The sequence below is a fragment of the Canis lupus genome, chromosome 34, assembly GCF_003254725.2.
Source record: "Canis lupus dingo isolate Sandy chromosome 34, ASM325472v2, whole genome shotgun sequence".
NCBI lineage: Eukaryota > Metazoa > Chordata > Mammalia > Carnivora > Canidae > Canis > Canis lupus.
This window is the reverse complement of record NC_064276.1, coordinates 18,939,687-18,956,453: the sequence shown is the minus strand read 5'-3', so window position 1 is coordinate 18,956,453 and position 16,767 is coordinate 18,939,687. Positions and strand designations below refer to the sequence as shown.

The 16,767-nt window shown below is 40.9% G+C and overlaps 1 protein-coding gene across 7 annotated transcripts in view; it reads left to right on the top strand.

Annotated features, from left to right (window-relative positions):
• Positions 1 to 16,767, top strand: part of DGKG (diacylglycerol kinase gamma) — a 205,367-nt gene that overhangs the window by 50,732 nt on the left and 137,868 nt on the right. For 6 of the 7 annotated variants that reach the window (XR_007408100.1, XR_007408101.1, XR_004811855.2 and 3 more), the window contains 3 exons: positions 6,727 to 6,889; positions 7,453 to 7,515; positions 15,432 to 15,602. Coding sequence is in view for 1 of the 7 variants with exons in the window: in XM_025451551.3 (XP_025307336.1) it covers positions 6,727 to 6,889; positions 7,453 to 7,515; positions 15,432 to 15,602 (397 nt within the window). In the remaining 6 variants the exon portion in view is untranslated. Of the gene's footprint in view, positions 1 to 112; positions 261 to 6,726; positions 6,890 to 7,452; positions 7,516 to 15,431; positions 15,603 to 16,767 lie in introns of all 7 variants that reach the window. The other variant, XR_007408102.1, reaches the window with a different exon arrangement.

Here is a 16,767-nt window from a genome sequence, read left to right as displayed (position 1 = left end):
AAGCCCTCTTTCCTGATGCTTCTTATCTCTCTATTCTGTCTTATTGTCCTCTTTAGTATTCTTCACCATCTGTCATGCTATGTAACTATTTAATTGTCTATCTCTCCTACAGGAGTATTTTGTTCATGTCGGTATCCCCAATGACCAGAAGAATATCTGGTTCATAGCAGACACTCAAGAAATATTTGTCGAATGAGTAAATGAATGCAAGACTCCCCTACTTTCAAACTCAACTCATCTAATGTTTCTTGAGCTTTCAGGTACTGTTCTGGGCACTGTAGAAGATATAAGGATGAGGAAGCACGGTTCTGGCCCTCCAGAACTTACTTCCTATTGTCAGGCTCTACAGTTACATGGTCTTAGGTTAAACTTCTACCTTTGCTGCCAACCAGCAATGTGGCCTGAGATAATATTTCACCTCTCTGAGCCTCACTTTCCTCACGTGACCTGAAGATAACAATAAGCAGAGACATTGAAGTTTGCAGATGAGTGGATTGAATGAGATAATTTTTGCAAAATATCTAGCACTTTATGGGACACTGCCCATAAGGAAATGGTACCCTTTATTATTCCCCTTCTGGCTCCTTTCCCTAGAATGTTTTAAACTCAACTTCCTTTTCCCTGCTCCTGAGTCCTTTCATGAGAACTAATTGCAGAAAAATGACTGATCAGCAGGACAGACTCGGGACAAGGCTGGCCACCTATTTATTCATATTATCATCCTTTCAACACACCTTGACTCAAAACTCCTTCTCTGCGGGGCAATGGCAGGGTAACCAACAAAGCACATGTCTTCGAGGTGTACCTGAGCAGGGGCTTTGGATAAAATGCACCAATCATGGGGAGAATGAAGCAGGAGGAGGATTGCCAGTACAGGAGCCAGATTGAGAATGAACCATTTCAAAGAACATTCCATAGGAGAAGCCATGCAGAGAAGATAGTGGAGCCAGCAAAAAACTCCCTGCCCCTCCCACCGCCCACCCCCAGCTCCAAAAACACAAGAACAAAGAAGGGTGGGGGCTACTAATCAGTCCTGTCAGCCCTGAGGCTGAAGAGTGGGAGGGGAACAATTTAGTCAGGGCCACTGAGGGTGTGAAGGCCACAGGAGCTCTCAAAAGCAGAGAGCAGCTTGGCTGTTATGAGCCTGCTGCCACCCCCGCCTCCATCAGGCTGGCCCCCACTCTTTGTACGCCTGGCACTGCCGTGTCCCAGGGAAGCTCTGTCACTCTGATTTTATTCTCTCTCACAGTGTGGCTGGCTTCTAGTAGGTGTAATGTCCCAGCACAGGGTTGGGGAAACAAAAATAATTTAATTTCTCTTGAGTTTGATGGCTTACTGCTGGTAAAATGTCTCAAGGAGGAATGAGTTAGTTGTGGGAAGGGGCAAGTAGCTACGAAAGTGAGGCCAGGAATGAAAGTTTACATCTGGCCATGACAAGCATGCCCTTGCCCATTAGCACTGTGGGATTTTCTGGAGAGCTGACTACAGCAGCAAGTGGACAAGAGCACAGTGGAACAAAAGGGGCAAATGGCTTGGTGGCCCTACGATCTTAGACTCAGACACACCAAAGCACAGAGCCTAGCTCTGCCACCTGCTTTATGACTTTGAGTAAATTATTTATGTTTTCAGGATTTTTTTCATCCACAAAATGGCAGTAATCATCCCACCTGACACTATTGTTTAAACACTTAAATGAAATCATGTATGTAAGCTGCCTAATGCACAGTAAGCTGTCCATCTAGTTCACCTCCCTTCTTGACCTGTGCAAGAATCAATACTTTAAGCAGATTGCAGAAACAGAAATTGCCCAGTTAGTTCTTAGATGAAAGTTGCAGTTTTGGGGAAAGAACAGGCCTGCCCATGACCATGCCTCACATGTTATTCCAGAGCTCAGAGAGTTGCCAACATGCCTCATAGTGTTTGTTGATCTGGTTTGGGCCTAGTAAACCACCTTCTACTCATCACACTTTCACTAGCGGCTACTCTGAGCCTGGCTTATGCTCACAAAGAACTTAGTCTCTCATAACCCACATATAAATTTTAGAATGGCAGCTAGTCACATGTTTTTGCATACTATACTTGAAGTTCTTGGAGAGGGTGACAGGGAGCCATATGTTAGCACTGGGACGATCACTTCTCGGCCTTTTGGCTAAGATCAAGTATATGTTAGCGCTGGGACCTGGAATAGATATGGTAGCAGGAGCACTGGAGTGGGAGTCAGAAGATCGGGCTTCTGGTTTTACTCTGCTGCTGGGGCATGTCACTGAACTTTCAGAGCCTCAGTGACCTGAGGAGATCTGGGGTCTTCTGGTGTGAATGACCTTTGATTCTGGGCTTACTCTATGTGATCCTGTTTCCCAGAATAGGGTCATGAATGGTTGGATGTGTGTTCAATCATCGTTTTCTAAGTTCTCATAATTGTTTGTCAGTACTTTTCCTATACTCACCACTATTGATCCTGTATTGGAATTATTTCACTACCCAAGTCTCTTGAAGGTATAGACCTATGTGCATGTCACTGATGTGTTCCCCAAGATGTTTGTTGTACCTAGGAGGCTCAGTACATATTATTGACTGAATAGACCCCACAATAATTGATGACAGCCAAGTGTATAAGAAGAAACCCAGCATCCATTAAGATACCTATCAGGAAACACTGTGATAGGTGATGTGGGGGGATACTTAGGTAAAATAAGATATTTCACTACCTTCCCAGAGCTCTAGATCTAGTTGAAGAACTAAGGATATATTTGTCATAAACAACTATATTAATAGAGAGCAGCCAATAAAAGTGTCGTAGGACACAAGTTGAAGTGGAAAAGTACAGAAATTCAGGTACAGGAGATCATACCAGGCTTCCTGGAGGAGGTGACATCTGGGCTGGGCCTTAAAGGATAGCTAGAATTTTAAGAGATAGAGAAGGAAGCAGTTTATGTGATATGTATGGAGGCTTGACCAGGAAAGAACATGGAAACCAATGTGGACAGAGAGTAGAGGTACACATAGGGAATAATAGGAGAAAAGACCGGAATGATCTCAGAACCTGAAGTAGCTATAAATCTAGGTTGGAATGGGATTTTAGGAGGGCTGTGAATCCCAGAGGACCCAAGGAATACACAAATACTACAAATTAGACCTTCTATATACCTTGATTTTTATCTCATGTAACTTCTATTCTTTAATTTATTCTTAAGTATGTTTTATAGTGCATAATAGAGGAGCACAATAGTGCATGTCTGTAATTTATAAATAAGGATAAATGGGATTGCATGCTCAAGAATGTTATAGAGGGACATATGATTTTAAAACTGATCTCACCTCTTCCATGGGCAATTAGGAGCCATGGAAAGTTTTTGAGTAGGGAAGCAATCTGTTCAGAATTGCGCTTGGGGAAAACCAATCTGGCAAGGATGGATAAGATGGGAGGACTGACAGATGGGGATAGAGGCAAATCAAGAAGTATTGCAGTGGTCCAGGTAGGAGGCACAGAAGTCTGAAACCAGGAACAATGGGCCTTCAATAGCCTTCTCATCAGGGTGGAGGTAGATGAGCAGTGGACACACAGAAAGGACTTGGATGTGACAGATGTGGCAAAACAACAGTAACAAGAAGGAAGAGACAAGACCTAGTCTCAGTTGACTGGGAGTTCAAGACTGAGCCTGATCTTGTCAGCTTTAACAGAAACTGCAGGGTCAGGATGAGAAGCTGGTTTAAGGAGGGAGCTAATAGAAGATTAGAACTTGAGATCTTCTAATTCAGCACTCACCATCTGCTGAAGAAGACAAAGATGAGGAAATGTGGTCAAGCTGAGACTAGTCACAAGGTCTCCTGAATGCCACACTGCTCTTGTTTGACGATCTTCCAGCTTTGGTTTTTTTTTTTTTTTAAGTGTTAGACTTTGTTTAAACTTTCTCTTTTTAAAAATAATTTAGTATAGTCTGTTTTCCAGACATTTTAAAAATATTTTATTTACTTATTCATGAGAGAGAGAGACAGAAACATAGGCAGAGGGAGAGGCAGGCTCCCTGCAGGGAGCTCAATGCAGGACTCGATCCCAGGACCCTGGGATCATGACCTGAGTGAGCCGAAGGAGATGCTCAACCACTGAGCCACCCAGGTGTCCCTTCCAGAAATATTTTAATGCTGATAGTTCTCAATTTGATAAAAAGATTTAACAGGGCACTTTGGTGCTCAAAGCTACATTTGACCCTTGAATAATGTGGGGGTGAAGATCGCCAACCCCCAACACAGTCAAAAATCCACATATAACTTTTGACTCCCTAAAAGCTTAATTGCTAATAACCTACTGTTGACTGGAAGCCTTACTTTTAACATAAACAGTTGATTAACATGGATTTAGTATGCTGTATATAATGGGTATGCTGTACTATATTCTACAATAAAGGAAGCTAGAGAAAGGAAAATGTCAGCAAGGAAATCATAAGGAAGAGAAAATACATTTACAGTACTGTACTGTATTTATTTAAAAACATTCCACATGTAAATGGCTGGCACAGCTCAAGCCCATGTTGTTCAAGGGTCAGCTGTACATTGTAAACAGTACTTGTCAATTTAAATAGCATGAAGGAGGGATGCCTGGCTGGCTCAGCAGTTGAGTGTCTGACTTTGACTCAGGGTGTGATCCTGGAGCCCCAGAATTGAGTCCCACATCAGGCTCCCTGCATGGAGTCTGCTTCTCCCTCTGCCTATGTCTCTGCCTGTGTGTGTGTGTGTGTGTGTGTGTGTGTGTGTGTGTGTTTGTGCTTTTCACGAATAGATACAGTCTTTCTAAATAAATAAGTAAATAAATAAATAACATGAAGGAAAAGACAATGCAAAAAAGAGCCTTTTAAAATAATGATAGTGCCATCAGCAAATACTCAAATCAAAGCAAATCAAAGTGGAGAATGAAGAGAACCAAAATAGCACAACACCACGGAAAACAAAGTTTCAAGAAGAAAGGATGGAATGCTACAGAGAAGCCAAATATGAGCAAGTCAGAAAAGAGACAATTGAATTGATGGCCTTCAAGAGAATGGGTTTAGAGGTGAAGGTTTCAGAACCCAAACCAAATGGGACTAAGGAGGTAATGAGGCTAGTGTGGTCTGGCCATGGAACATAGAAGGGGAAGAGTAAAAGGACACGGCTAGTAACTCGAGTATCCTTCCATTTCTTTGGAACAATGACCTTGAACATGCTTGCAGGTAGAGAAGCAAAAGCTGGGAGATGCCTTCAGCTGGAGGGAGGGTAGATCAAGGGGCATAGTGGGTGGGTTCCACTTGTAAAGTGGGAGGAAAAGATTTTCCTTTTGCAGACTAGTAAAAAAGAGGAGGATATGTGAGGAAGAGCACTTGGATGAGGCTGTGGAGACAGGGTCAGGAAGAGAGACACAGACTCAGGGGCAAGAAGGACAGAGGGATAGAGACAGATTGATAATTGTCACAAGAAATAGGAATCCACCATTTGCTTAGAGATCCCTTAATCTGCTAAGAGCCTGCATTATCCTCTGTCCAACTAAATCAGACTTCCTCCACTCTGCAAAGGACAGCTTGGGGTAATTAGAAATGGCCCTGTGAGCTCCTTCCCAATGGGGTCAGGAGGGCATTACTTGTTTTTAGGGCCAAAACTTTGTACACTAGACCTGATTGTATATTTTGAAGCCACCTCTCAGTTCTGGGAAGGCTCAGATCTTCTAGATGAGACAAGGGGTTAAATGCTATCAACATTTTGGAAAGAGCCAAGTAGGCTCCCAAAAAGGGATTTTATTCTCATGGCTGTTATTATTTACAAAAGCCTGCACAGCAGATCTTAGAGTAGAGCTTCCTCAGTGATTTCCAGGAGCATCTGCCGATTTGATGAAGAATCTGATGCCATCCGAGCACGAGCCAGTGATGACTCACTGCAAACTGTCTTTGTTGAGTGTTTGCTGAGTACAGCAGCCCTTTCTGGCACGGTTGCTCCCAGCCTGGGACCAGAAGCCAGGCAGTAGTGGGAGAGATACAACAGGGAGAGGTTCTAGTTTTTTTGGCACATTTCTTGATTCTACCTTCTGTCCCTGGCTTCCTGTTCTTCTCCCAGTGCCTAAAACCTTCACAAGGACATGTTTTGAGAGCAGCTGAGCCAGACACATACCCTCTCCTGTTCTCTTGAGGTTCATCCAGGGAAGATCAGTTATGAAAGTAATGAAGGATGGAGCTTGTCTTTTCATATTTTCTGAGACCTGAACACTCAGGAATCACATCCCTCAAGCAGAACATGGAGACATCACAGAACCATCTTTCCTTCCTGTTTTCTACTATAACCTTCTTCATCTTAACTAGGATTCCAGGGCACTGATCAGATCCTCATGAGAGGGCAGTCTGGCTTGTGGGCCTCGATTCAGGCAGAGCCCTCCTCTGTGGTCTCTACTCCCAGTGCTACTTCCCATTACCCCCTTTCTACCTGGTTTTGGATACGTCTTGTTACAGAATCCTCCTGCAAGCCCCAACACGCAACCACCAGGGTCTTCTTTTTCTTGCATCCAGTCCTCTGCTCCCTGTGCCTGCCAGTCTCCATCACCTCCTGCCTGGCCTTTTCATTCCTGCACCCACCAATCCCCCCACTTCTGTTTTCCTTTCATTTCTCTTAACCTGCCTGCCCCCCACCACCACCATCAGTTTCTCATCTCTCTTTTTCTCTGTCTCTTTGCTTCGTTACACTGACTTTTCCCTCTTTGTTTCTCCTTAGCCAATTAGCTATGATGTCTTTAAGCTGTTCATGAGGGCTTACCTGGAGGTGGACCTTCCTCAGCCACTGAGCACGCACCTCTTCCTGGCCTTCAGCCAGAAGCCCAGACAGGAGACCCCCGACCACCCAATGGAGGGGGCCAGCAATGAGGCCAGTGGCCCAGGTATGTAGACCAGTGTTCCCCAAGATGAAAGGTAGATTCTGCAGCTCTAATGCATTTGCAACAGGCACAGGCTGCATTTCTGGGGGGTTCCCTATGCATAGAAACTTCCCTATGGGGTGGGAATGAGGACCAGGGGACCAGGACTCCTTTCCCCAGAGGCCTCACAGGAAGCCCTGTCTGATGGCTCTCTCAGAGGAACAAAGAGGCAAAAATCCCCAAAAGAGGATGGGGAGAAGAGGAGCACAAACTAACATATGGCAAGGGTAAGAGAACCTTCTGCAGAGATTGCAAGAAGCCTCTGGATGGAGCACATTCAGTTCATGCACCCAGGCTGAAGTGAGCCGAAGAGTGTCAGGAGAAGGGGAAGGTGTGGTCACTGTCTTCCTGAAGCTTGGGCTATAATGGGGGAGACACAACCAACCCCAACAAGTCAATATGAACCCAGATGACGCTCAGAGACACACAACTCAAGTGATCCAGACCCCATAGGATGGTCCCCTCCCTGTCTTTTTAGGAAGCTCGAGAGCATAGGCTGGTCCTCAAATCTTCTTTTTATTCCCCAGATACCAACATACAGAATGTGGATAATGCTGCCAAAGCAGATGAGGCCTGTGCCCCTGATACAGGTAAGTCTTTGTAATCGAAGATTAGCATGGTAGGGTGCAGTGGGGAATACCTCATCCTTGGGAGGAGGGGGAATTCTAACCAGCAATTTGTCTCCATGTCTTTGTATATCCTTTAAGCAGCTCTTGTCCGCCTCCATATTTGAGGCCTGCACCACTCTATTGTGCTGGGATTCTGAGGCTTGATGCAGGTTCTTTATTCACTTGCCCTGAAACAGGGCAGCTTGTTAACTATTTACTTCTAATGGGTCTTCTAATGGTTTACTTCTAATGGGTCTGCTGGGCCAGAAAGGGGAGAAGGGGACCCTTCTCAGGAGAAAGTGTTTGGTGGGGGTTTGAGTGAATGTGTGTGTGTGTGTGTGTGTGTGTGTGTGTGTGTGTGTCTGAGAGGTGTATAAAGAGGTGGCGCTAGCGCTGAGCAGATGACTCTGCCCATGGATGGTTGGAGGTGGGTAGGGCAAGAAGGTAAGGCTATGCTCAGGTGGATAAAATTGTATGAGCTGTACTACAAGAAAGGTAAAGGAAATCTTTTTAGTTGAATTAAACCACATGTAAACCTAGCTTTACACATGAGAATGAAGAGCACTGAAACTGGTAACCACATGGGGAAATACAAAGAATATTTTTCTTATTAGTTAAATCTCTTTGAAAGGTAATTAACTGCTAAAGCAAAAAAAAAATGACATTGTGTTGCACAGTTTATAAAATATGTAGGAGTGAAATGTAGAGCAATAGCACAAAGGCCTAGATGGGAGAATTAGAGGTATTTACATGCACTGGTTTAGTAAGTCAGGAGGAAGAGCAAGGCCACTGGCTAACATTATTTTTGTCTATTTGCCAGGGACCTGGTAGGATGGGAGAAATTCTTCAAGTGGATACTAGATGTAGTTCTAATCTTTTTTTCTAGTCCTGGCAAAAAGGGCAATTGAAAGGATTATAGAGTTTTTGGTGTGTAACTGAAGGACTAGTGAGATGAAATCTGTGGATGAAAAGCAGAACATGGTTGGGAAAGGAGAGTTGCCTCTGGACCATAGACTCAGCAAATTTCAGCCTTCTTATAGAGCCCTGCAAAGCAAGGATTATGAGCATTGGTGCCTTTCTGAGGCCTTCAGGGGCAGCATCAGGGCAAGACTACAAGGTATGGCTCACCCACCTGCCCTCCCCAGCATCCTACCCAGCCATGCTAGGTCTGTGGCCTCTTGGTTAAATGGATTTAAGTTATGAATAAGTCTTAAATCTTATATGGGATAGAAGAAGCATGTTACGACATAAATTATTCCCATGATAGGAAGAGAAGGGTGGAACTGGGATCCTTGAGATTCTAAACTCTGAGCAAGAAAATCAACCTTGAAGAGCATTTGGACCCAAATTCTTTACCCAGAGACTTTCTTGGTCCAGGTATCTGGAACTTTAAGAGGAACCTGAGAGAAATTATACTTTATTCCTTGAGGTTCTAAATTGAGCATTATTTGTTTTAGTGGCGGAATTTTCCAAGGAACCAAGGGGATGCTGTCATTATATGATATTTGAGAAATATAATCAATGATGATAATGGAACTTGGCTGGTTTATTTGACCACCATGTTTATTTGCAATATTTGTATTGTTCTGAGTCTGAGAACAACTTCCAAAGACTTCCTCCTGGAGGAGTGATTTGTGATGTACCATTTTCCTTGTCTAGGGAGAGTATCAATCTCCTGTGGTCACATAATGAAAGGGTAGTGATCTGACTGCTGGCCCAGGGAGTTATACAGCATTTTTTTCTTCTTTTGTGACTTGAGATTTAAAGCAGAAAATCCTTTTCCTGTTAGGCCACCTTCTATGGATGTCTTAATTAGATGCCCCTGTTCACCACAAACAGGAAGATAGGGACAGACGGATACCACAGAGAGGGGCCTCTGCCAGTAAGGAAGAGCCAAGTTCTGGTATCACCTTAGATCAAGCCATCTGTTAAAAATCCCAGCCTTTTCTTGTCACCCAAGCAGAAGTCAGAGGAGACTAGATTCTCATTTGGTATGGCCTATTTAGGCCGATCAGAGCAATCTCCAAGCTGGAATCTAGAACAGCCCACTTCAAGTTATTCATTTCCAAAACCAGGTCAGTGAATGATTGGGTTCATAAGCACAACAGAGAGGGGCTTTCACGGAGTCCAGACATTGACTCAGAGCCTTGAGCAACATGTCATTGTCAGGATGTCAGCTGGGAAAGCCTGAATACACCTCCCCTGAATGCCCAAAATTAAATGAGATAAAGAATGTGAACCTCAGCCTCAGGGTTTTTATTTAGTTTCTCAGGCTCTTGAGATGTTTCAGCACCTTGGAATATTGGACTCTAAGAAAGTCCTTCCATTTTTTCCTCAGTTTTTCCCAATTATAATAAGTAACACATTTACATTGTAAAAATTGTGAAGGGTACCAAAAAAGAAGGATACATCAAAACTACCCATAATTTACCAAGGCAGTTACATACATGCACACACACACACACACACACACACACACACACATACACACACGTGTCCTTGCAGGTTTTTTCTATACATTTTTTACTGAATTGAAATCAGTCTCCACATATAATTTTGGAACCAGCTTTGTTTTTCACTTAACATTATACTCACATTTTTCATGTCATTCAAGGCTTTTGGTAAACATCAATTTTTATACAAGCCCCTTTTTCAACAGATGAAAAATCTTGAGCTTAGATGTAGGAATAAGCCCACTTGTGCAAGATCACACATCATTTAGCACAAACACAGAGCTAGAAACTCAGGCCTCTGCCTCTAGCTTGGTATTCTTTCCACTATGCAACACTCCTTAGCTGGAAGGCAACAAATAATACGGAGACTAAGAGAGAAAGTGGAGTAAGTCAGGTCTGCCTAAGAACCCTCAAGGAAAAGAGTTTATGAACATGGCACCTACACAGAACTTCTGTAATCTGGAAGAGGGTGTTAGTCTTTTATTACTGATGATCCCTGAGGGGATTTAGATGGCTCAGGTTGGAGGTGTTTCACATAAGGCAGCTTGAGGAGGGAAAACACCATGTGCGCCTTCTCCTTCTGCACACCAGCATTTCCCTGACTGGAATGAACAGTACACCTCAGTGTAGACTAGAACAGTGGTTCAAGATCCAGTCATAATTCTGGTAATCTAAGGGTCTTTGGAAAAGGCTGCAATAGTGTTTTAAAACAGCTTTGGTGAGGTATAATTGGTATTAAATGAGTTTCACATGTTTAAAGTATATAATTAATAAGTTTCTGCATATGTGTACGCCTATAAACCAGTACCACATCAATATCATGAAGATATCTATCATCCCTAAAGTTACCTTATTATCCTTCTCCCACCCTCCCTAACCACCACTCCTCTGTACTATTACTCATCTGCTTGCTGTCACTGTAGATTAGATGGCATTTTCTGTATTTTTATACATAGAATCATAGAACATGTATACTTTCTAGCGTAGCTTCCTTCATTCAGTATAATTTTAAAATTTATCCATGTGGTTGGGTGTATCAATAATTAACATATTTTTAATGCTGATTAGTATTCTGATATATAGGTAGATATTCCACAGTTTATTTATCCATTCACTTAGTGATGGACATTTGGGTTGTTTCCAGTTTGGGGCTATTACATATAAAATGTGAATATTTTTGTGTAAATCTTTGCGTGGACAGCTTTCATTCCTTTTAGGTAAAGATCTAGGAGTAGAATGTTTAGGATTTTTATGTTCTTGTGATGATTTGATCTCTTTGTTATGAATGACCCTCTTTATTTCTGGTAATACTCTTTGCTTTGAAATCTACTTTATTATGATTATGTTCATAATAAATGTTGCCATTTTAATTAACTGGAGTTATAATGGTATCTTTCTTGATTCTTGTAATATGTTTGTGTCTTTATATTGAAACTGACTTTCTTATAGGAAGCATGTAGTTGGGTCTTCTCTTTAATCTAACCTGACAATCTCTGCCTTGTAGTTAGGATTTTGAACATTTACATTTCCTGTGATAATTGATATGGTTAGGTTTAAAAGTACCATTTTGCTATTAGTTTTTTATTCTTCATCTGTTCTTTCCCTTTTTCTCTTTTTCTGTCTCCTTTTAATTAGTTGAATTATTTATGATTTCATCTTATCTCCTTTTTTATCTTATTGATTATAACTTATTATATAATTTTAGTGTCTTTTAACTATCACAGTCTATGTTCAAGTAATATTTCGCTTTGCATATGCTATAAGAAATTTAGCGCAATATACCCCTATTTCTTCCATCTAGGCCTTTGTGCTATTTTTATCATATATTTTACTTCTATTTATGTTAAATTATAAACCACACAACACATTGTTATTACGTTTGCTTCAATAGTTAATTATCTTTTAGAGAGATTTAACTAATAAAAATATTTTTTATATTTACCCATGTGGTTACCAGTTTTAGTGCTCTTTATTCTTGTGTTTAAATCTAGGTTTCCATATGGTATAATCCTATTAAAAATATTCTTTATCATTTCTTGTATTGCAGTTTTGTATAGTTTTGTACATCTGAAAAATTCTTTATTTTGCCTTTTTTTCCTAAAGATATTTCACCAAGTAAAGAACTCTAGATTGATGGGGGCATCTGGGTGGCTCAGTTGGTTAAGCATCTGCCTTCAGCTCAGGTCATGATCCTGGGGTCCTGGGATTGAGCCCCACATCAGGCTCCCTGCTCAGTGGGGAGTCTGCTTCTCCCTCTGCCCCTGCCTCCCTGCTCATATTCTCTCTCTCTCTTTCTCTCAAATAAGTAAATAAATTTTTTTAAAAAGAATTCTAGATTGACAGATTTTTTTTCCATTAGTACTTTAAAGATGTTGTTCCACTAGCTTTCAGCTTGTTTTCTTTCCAGTGAAAAAAACGAGTCATTATCATCTTTGTTTCTCTCTATATAAGGTGTCTTTTTTTCCTCTGGCTTCTTTTATTATTTCTTTATCATTGCTTTTAATCAGTTTGTCTTTAATGTTCCTTGGTGTAGTTTTATTCATGTTTCTTATGTTTGGGGTTCATTGAGCATCTTGGACCTGAGGTTCTGTAGCTTTTATCAAATATTAACAAATTTGGAAAAATTTCAGCCATTATTTCTTCCATTTTTTTCTACTTCTTTCTCTCTTCATCAGGTATTTCAGTTTCATGTCTATTTGAAGTTGTCCCACAGCTCACTGATAGGATATTCTTTTTTTTTTTTTTAAGACTTTTTGGATAGTTTCTATTGCTGTCCTTCAAATTCACTAATCTTTTCTTCTGCAATGTTTAATCCACTGCTAATCCTATTCAATGCATTTTTCATTTCACACACGTCAAAGTTAGACAACTGATGTGGGCATTTCTTAAATATCTTTTAGGCCTCCACTTAACATGTGCAGTCTTTTCTTCTAGCTCCTTGGATATATGGAATACACTTGTAATCATTATCTTAAAGTTTTTACCTATTATATCATCTGTGTCATTTCTGGCTCCATGTCAATTGCTTTTTCTCATTATTATTGTTCATATTTTCTTGCTTCTTTGCTTACTTTTCAGTTTTTTATTAAATGCCAGACTTTGAAAATTTTACATCATTGGGTATTGGATATTCTTGTATTCTTTTTTTTTTTTTTTTTTTATATTCTTGTATTCTTATAAAAATTCTTGACCTTTGCTTTGGGGCCCAGTTAGGTTACTTGGAAATAGTTTGACCTTTTTTGGGTCAAGCTTTTAAAGCTTTGTTAGGCAGGACCAGATAAGCATTTATTAATTTCACTCAACTACCAAAGCAAAACTCTTCTAAGTACTCTATCTAATGCCTCATGAGTTATGAGAGTTTTCTACCTTGGTTGGTGAGAATAGATACTATTCCTGCATTCCATGGATTGTTCCCTCCAATACTGATTCTTTCCCCAGTCTCAGGTGGTCTCACACATCTGTGCTAATTGTTACTCAGCTGAATAATGGAGGGAAACTCTCCACTGATACAGGGGACCCTCTAATCTCTGAAATTCTCTCTGAGCAGCTTCCTCTTGTTTGGTGCTGTGCTCTGTGAACTCTAGCCACCTTGGACTCCCCCAGACCCTAAACTCTGCTTCCTCAACTCAGAGAGACTTCTACGATCTTCCTAGGTTCTGCTTCCCTGTGCTATAGCCTAGAAACTCTTTCTGGATGGTATGATGTGGCAATTTCAGGGATCATCTCATTTTTTATCTCTTGGGATCACCGTTGGTGCTACCACATTCAGGGACCTATGAACCATTATTCTCATATCTTTTGTCCAGTTTTTTAGTTGTTTCAATAGAAGGATAAATATGGGACATTATTCCAATTTTGTCAAAATAGAATTCATTGTAATAAAGTTTCCATGGATGGATAATCTGAGGGTATAACAGTAACTTGAAGTATAATGGGCTATCCAACAAAGGATTTCTCACATTTGTCTTATATACTATTATGTTTTTCTCCTAACTTTCCCTCCAGTAATGATTTTACTACTTCTGTTCAATATGTAATTTTGTTGCAATTTCCCTATATCCTTATCCTTATTTTTATCTCATCCTATTGTATTTTTATCTCAACTTGCTCACCCCTGAGGCTTTCTGCCCCTACTTAATAGAGGTTATAGCTTCCTGAAACCTCCTGAGGATCTTGTCCAGTAGGAAATTGTTTCCAAAGATCTGGTTTTTGGAGACTTCAGGATGGAGCTTCCTTTCCTTCTTTGCAGCTCTGTTTCATAAGCTCTGTCATCTCTTCACAGGGCCCCTTGCAACATACAGAGTGTGTCAGTGAGACAGTGGTCTCACTCACTGTCCATCTGGATCATGGTTAACTCCCTTCTCAGATCACAACCCAACTCCTAGGACCCAGTAGGCTTTCATGTAGCACAGCTCTACTAGCCTGATGTGAACTGTTTGCCTTTGCCTGGCACTTTGGCTCTCTGAACAAAAAGTGTACTGGTAGCATGGCCTTCCCCAGCAGGCATTACTGTTGGGGTTGTCTCTTCCTCTGCTTATGCCTTCAGTACTCCATTACTTAGTGGTTCAACACCTAAGTGGATTTGCCGCTGCCAGTCTTCCTCTTACTTTTCCCTGTGTTTTCTGTGAGTTGCACTCTCTTACTGGATATTAAGAGATCATTTCTGTTGGGCATGGGTCTAGAGAGACTGGGAGAAGAGAGATAACCCTTAAAGTGCCTCAAGAAAATATAATTCCACAGTAAAATATAGGTGCCCAGTTTTCTAATTAGTAATAACCTCATGTTTCTGAAATAGAGGACAAAGAGTAGAAGAGAGACAGTATTTTCCTACCTAAGAGAAAGAAATCTCCAGAGGGAAAACTTCCTCCGTTCCTGTGGTATGATCAACCACCTTCTGCATTTTCTTAATCCAAATGATTAAGCTTGCAGCTAGTCAAAATTCTTCCTAATTTCTGTAAACTCATTGATTGTTGATTCCAGTTTTCTCTTTTGAATATTCATCTTTTTATTTATCTTTAAATGTATTTGAGAAGAAAATTGCGAGAGAGTATATTGGTGAATGACCAATAGTCTGGATTTGGAATCCTAGCCAAAACGCTACAAACTGAGTGTGTTCCCCAACAATTAGGCTAAACGGCATTTACCTGTTGGCTATTGATAGTATTAAAAATTATTATTAATATTTTCTGAAAATTCACTGGGTATAGGTAAATTTCTTACAAGGATATAGATTCTAAAAGGGTCAGGTTGGGGTCCATTCAGAGTATGAACTCTACAAACTAGATTTCTAGGGCCACTGATTTGATCATGTTTAAGTAACCAACACTTTTGAGGACATTTGTATAAAATTCTTTCCTCTATCAAAAAAATGATGGAGCAGCAAAAGGGGTTTGATATTTGCTAAACATTGAGTGCCTTTGGATGGTTTCCTTTTGCCTATCACAGAATCAAAGATCACTGAGAAGCAAGTGCCAGCTAAAGACCAAGTGGCTGCAACCCTCCTAGGAAACCCTGTTGCTCCATCTCCAGGCTCAGAATCCCCAATAGTGTACCTGAAGGATGTCGTGTGTTACCTGTCCCTACTGGAGACTGGGAGACCGCAGGATAAGCTGGAATGTAAGTGCTCACCCTGTCAAGGGGCTTCAACTTTTTCCTAGAAGAAGATATTGATTTCATCCTAAACATGCTGGAGATTGATCTGGGATCATGGGTATTGGTGACATCTGCTTGGGGAAGGTGTTTCTGTCCTGTCTCCAGCAGTGATCTGAACATTTCTTTCTTTCTGGGATATAATACCAGTTGTATAGAGAGTAGGAAGTGCATCTGAGACCTTGGTATTGAGAATCAGGATTTGAAAAGGAGAGAAGTCTCTACAAGGGGTCAAGACCCCCTTCCTTTGCTGGCAGGACTTCCCAAAAGCCTCCAACCAGAAATCTCCTTCCATCTCATATTTTTCAAGGGAGGCTATTCAACACCTATCTTCCTTCTCCTATTCTATACCCAAGCAGCTCTTTAAGTTTGAGGAATTCCTTTTTCTTGATCAACCTCTATCTTGTTAAAGCTTATTTCTATTTCTTCACCTACTCTTACCCCAAGTTTTTTTGACCTCTAGAGAAAAGGGACTAGTTAAGTAAGGGAGTTGAGCTTGGTTTCATAATATTACTGAAGTTGGTTTCAAAAACACATCTTCAGAGAGAGAGTAATGGCTGGTGCCAGAAAGGAAATCCCACAGTGGCTGAAACAGCCTGTAGTCTTGGAGAAGACTCACTGTGGGGATGGCCTCCCCTACCTCCATGACCCTACAGGCAGACTTTTAAAATAGGAGATAATAGGATCTTGTTAAAAAAGGAACATTGTTTTGGCTCCACTTGGGACCTTAGTAGATATTAAGGGAAAAAACACACATCATGGCAAAAGTCAAAATTCCAGTTAATAATAAGACTCATCAATAAAACTTAAACATTAACAAGGAAATGTCTGGCAAAGGTTAACCCTTGCCAAAACAAAAATGAAAGTTATCTCATTAGCTGAGCTTAAAATGTCCCCCGTAGTTTTGAGGTGTTAACAATTGTAAGTCTGAAGTGCTAATTTAGTGGCAAATATAGCGGATTTCTGTTTCTTTTGGTTAATGTTAAAAGTGAATGTGAAATTATTCCCAACATTCAGCTGGATATGAGTTATAGGCATTGTATTTGTTCATAATTACTGGAGAGGATATGGCAGATTTTTTCATATTAGTGATTCCCAGGCTGAGTCTTGTAATGGCAATAAAAAGAAACTG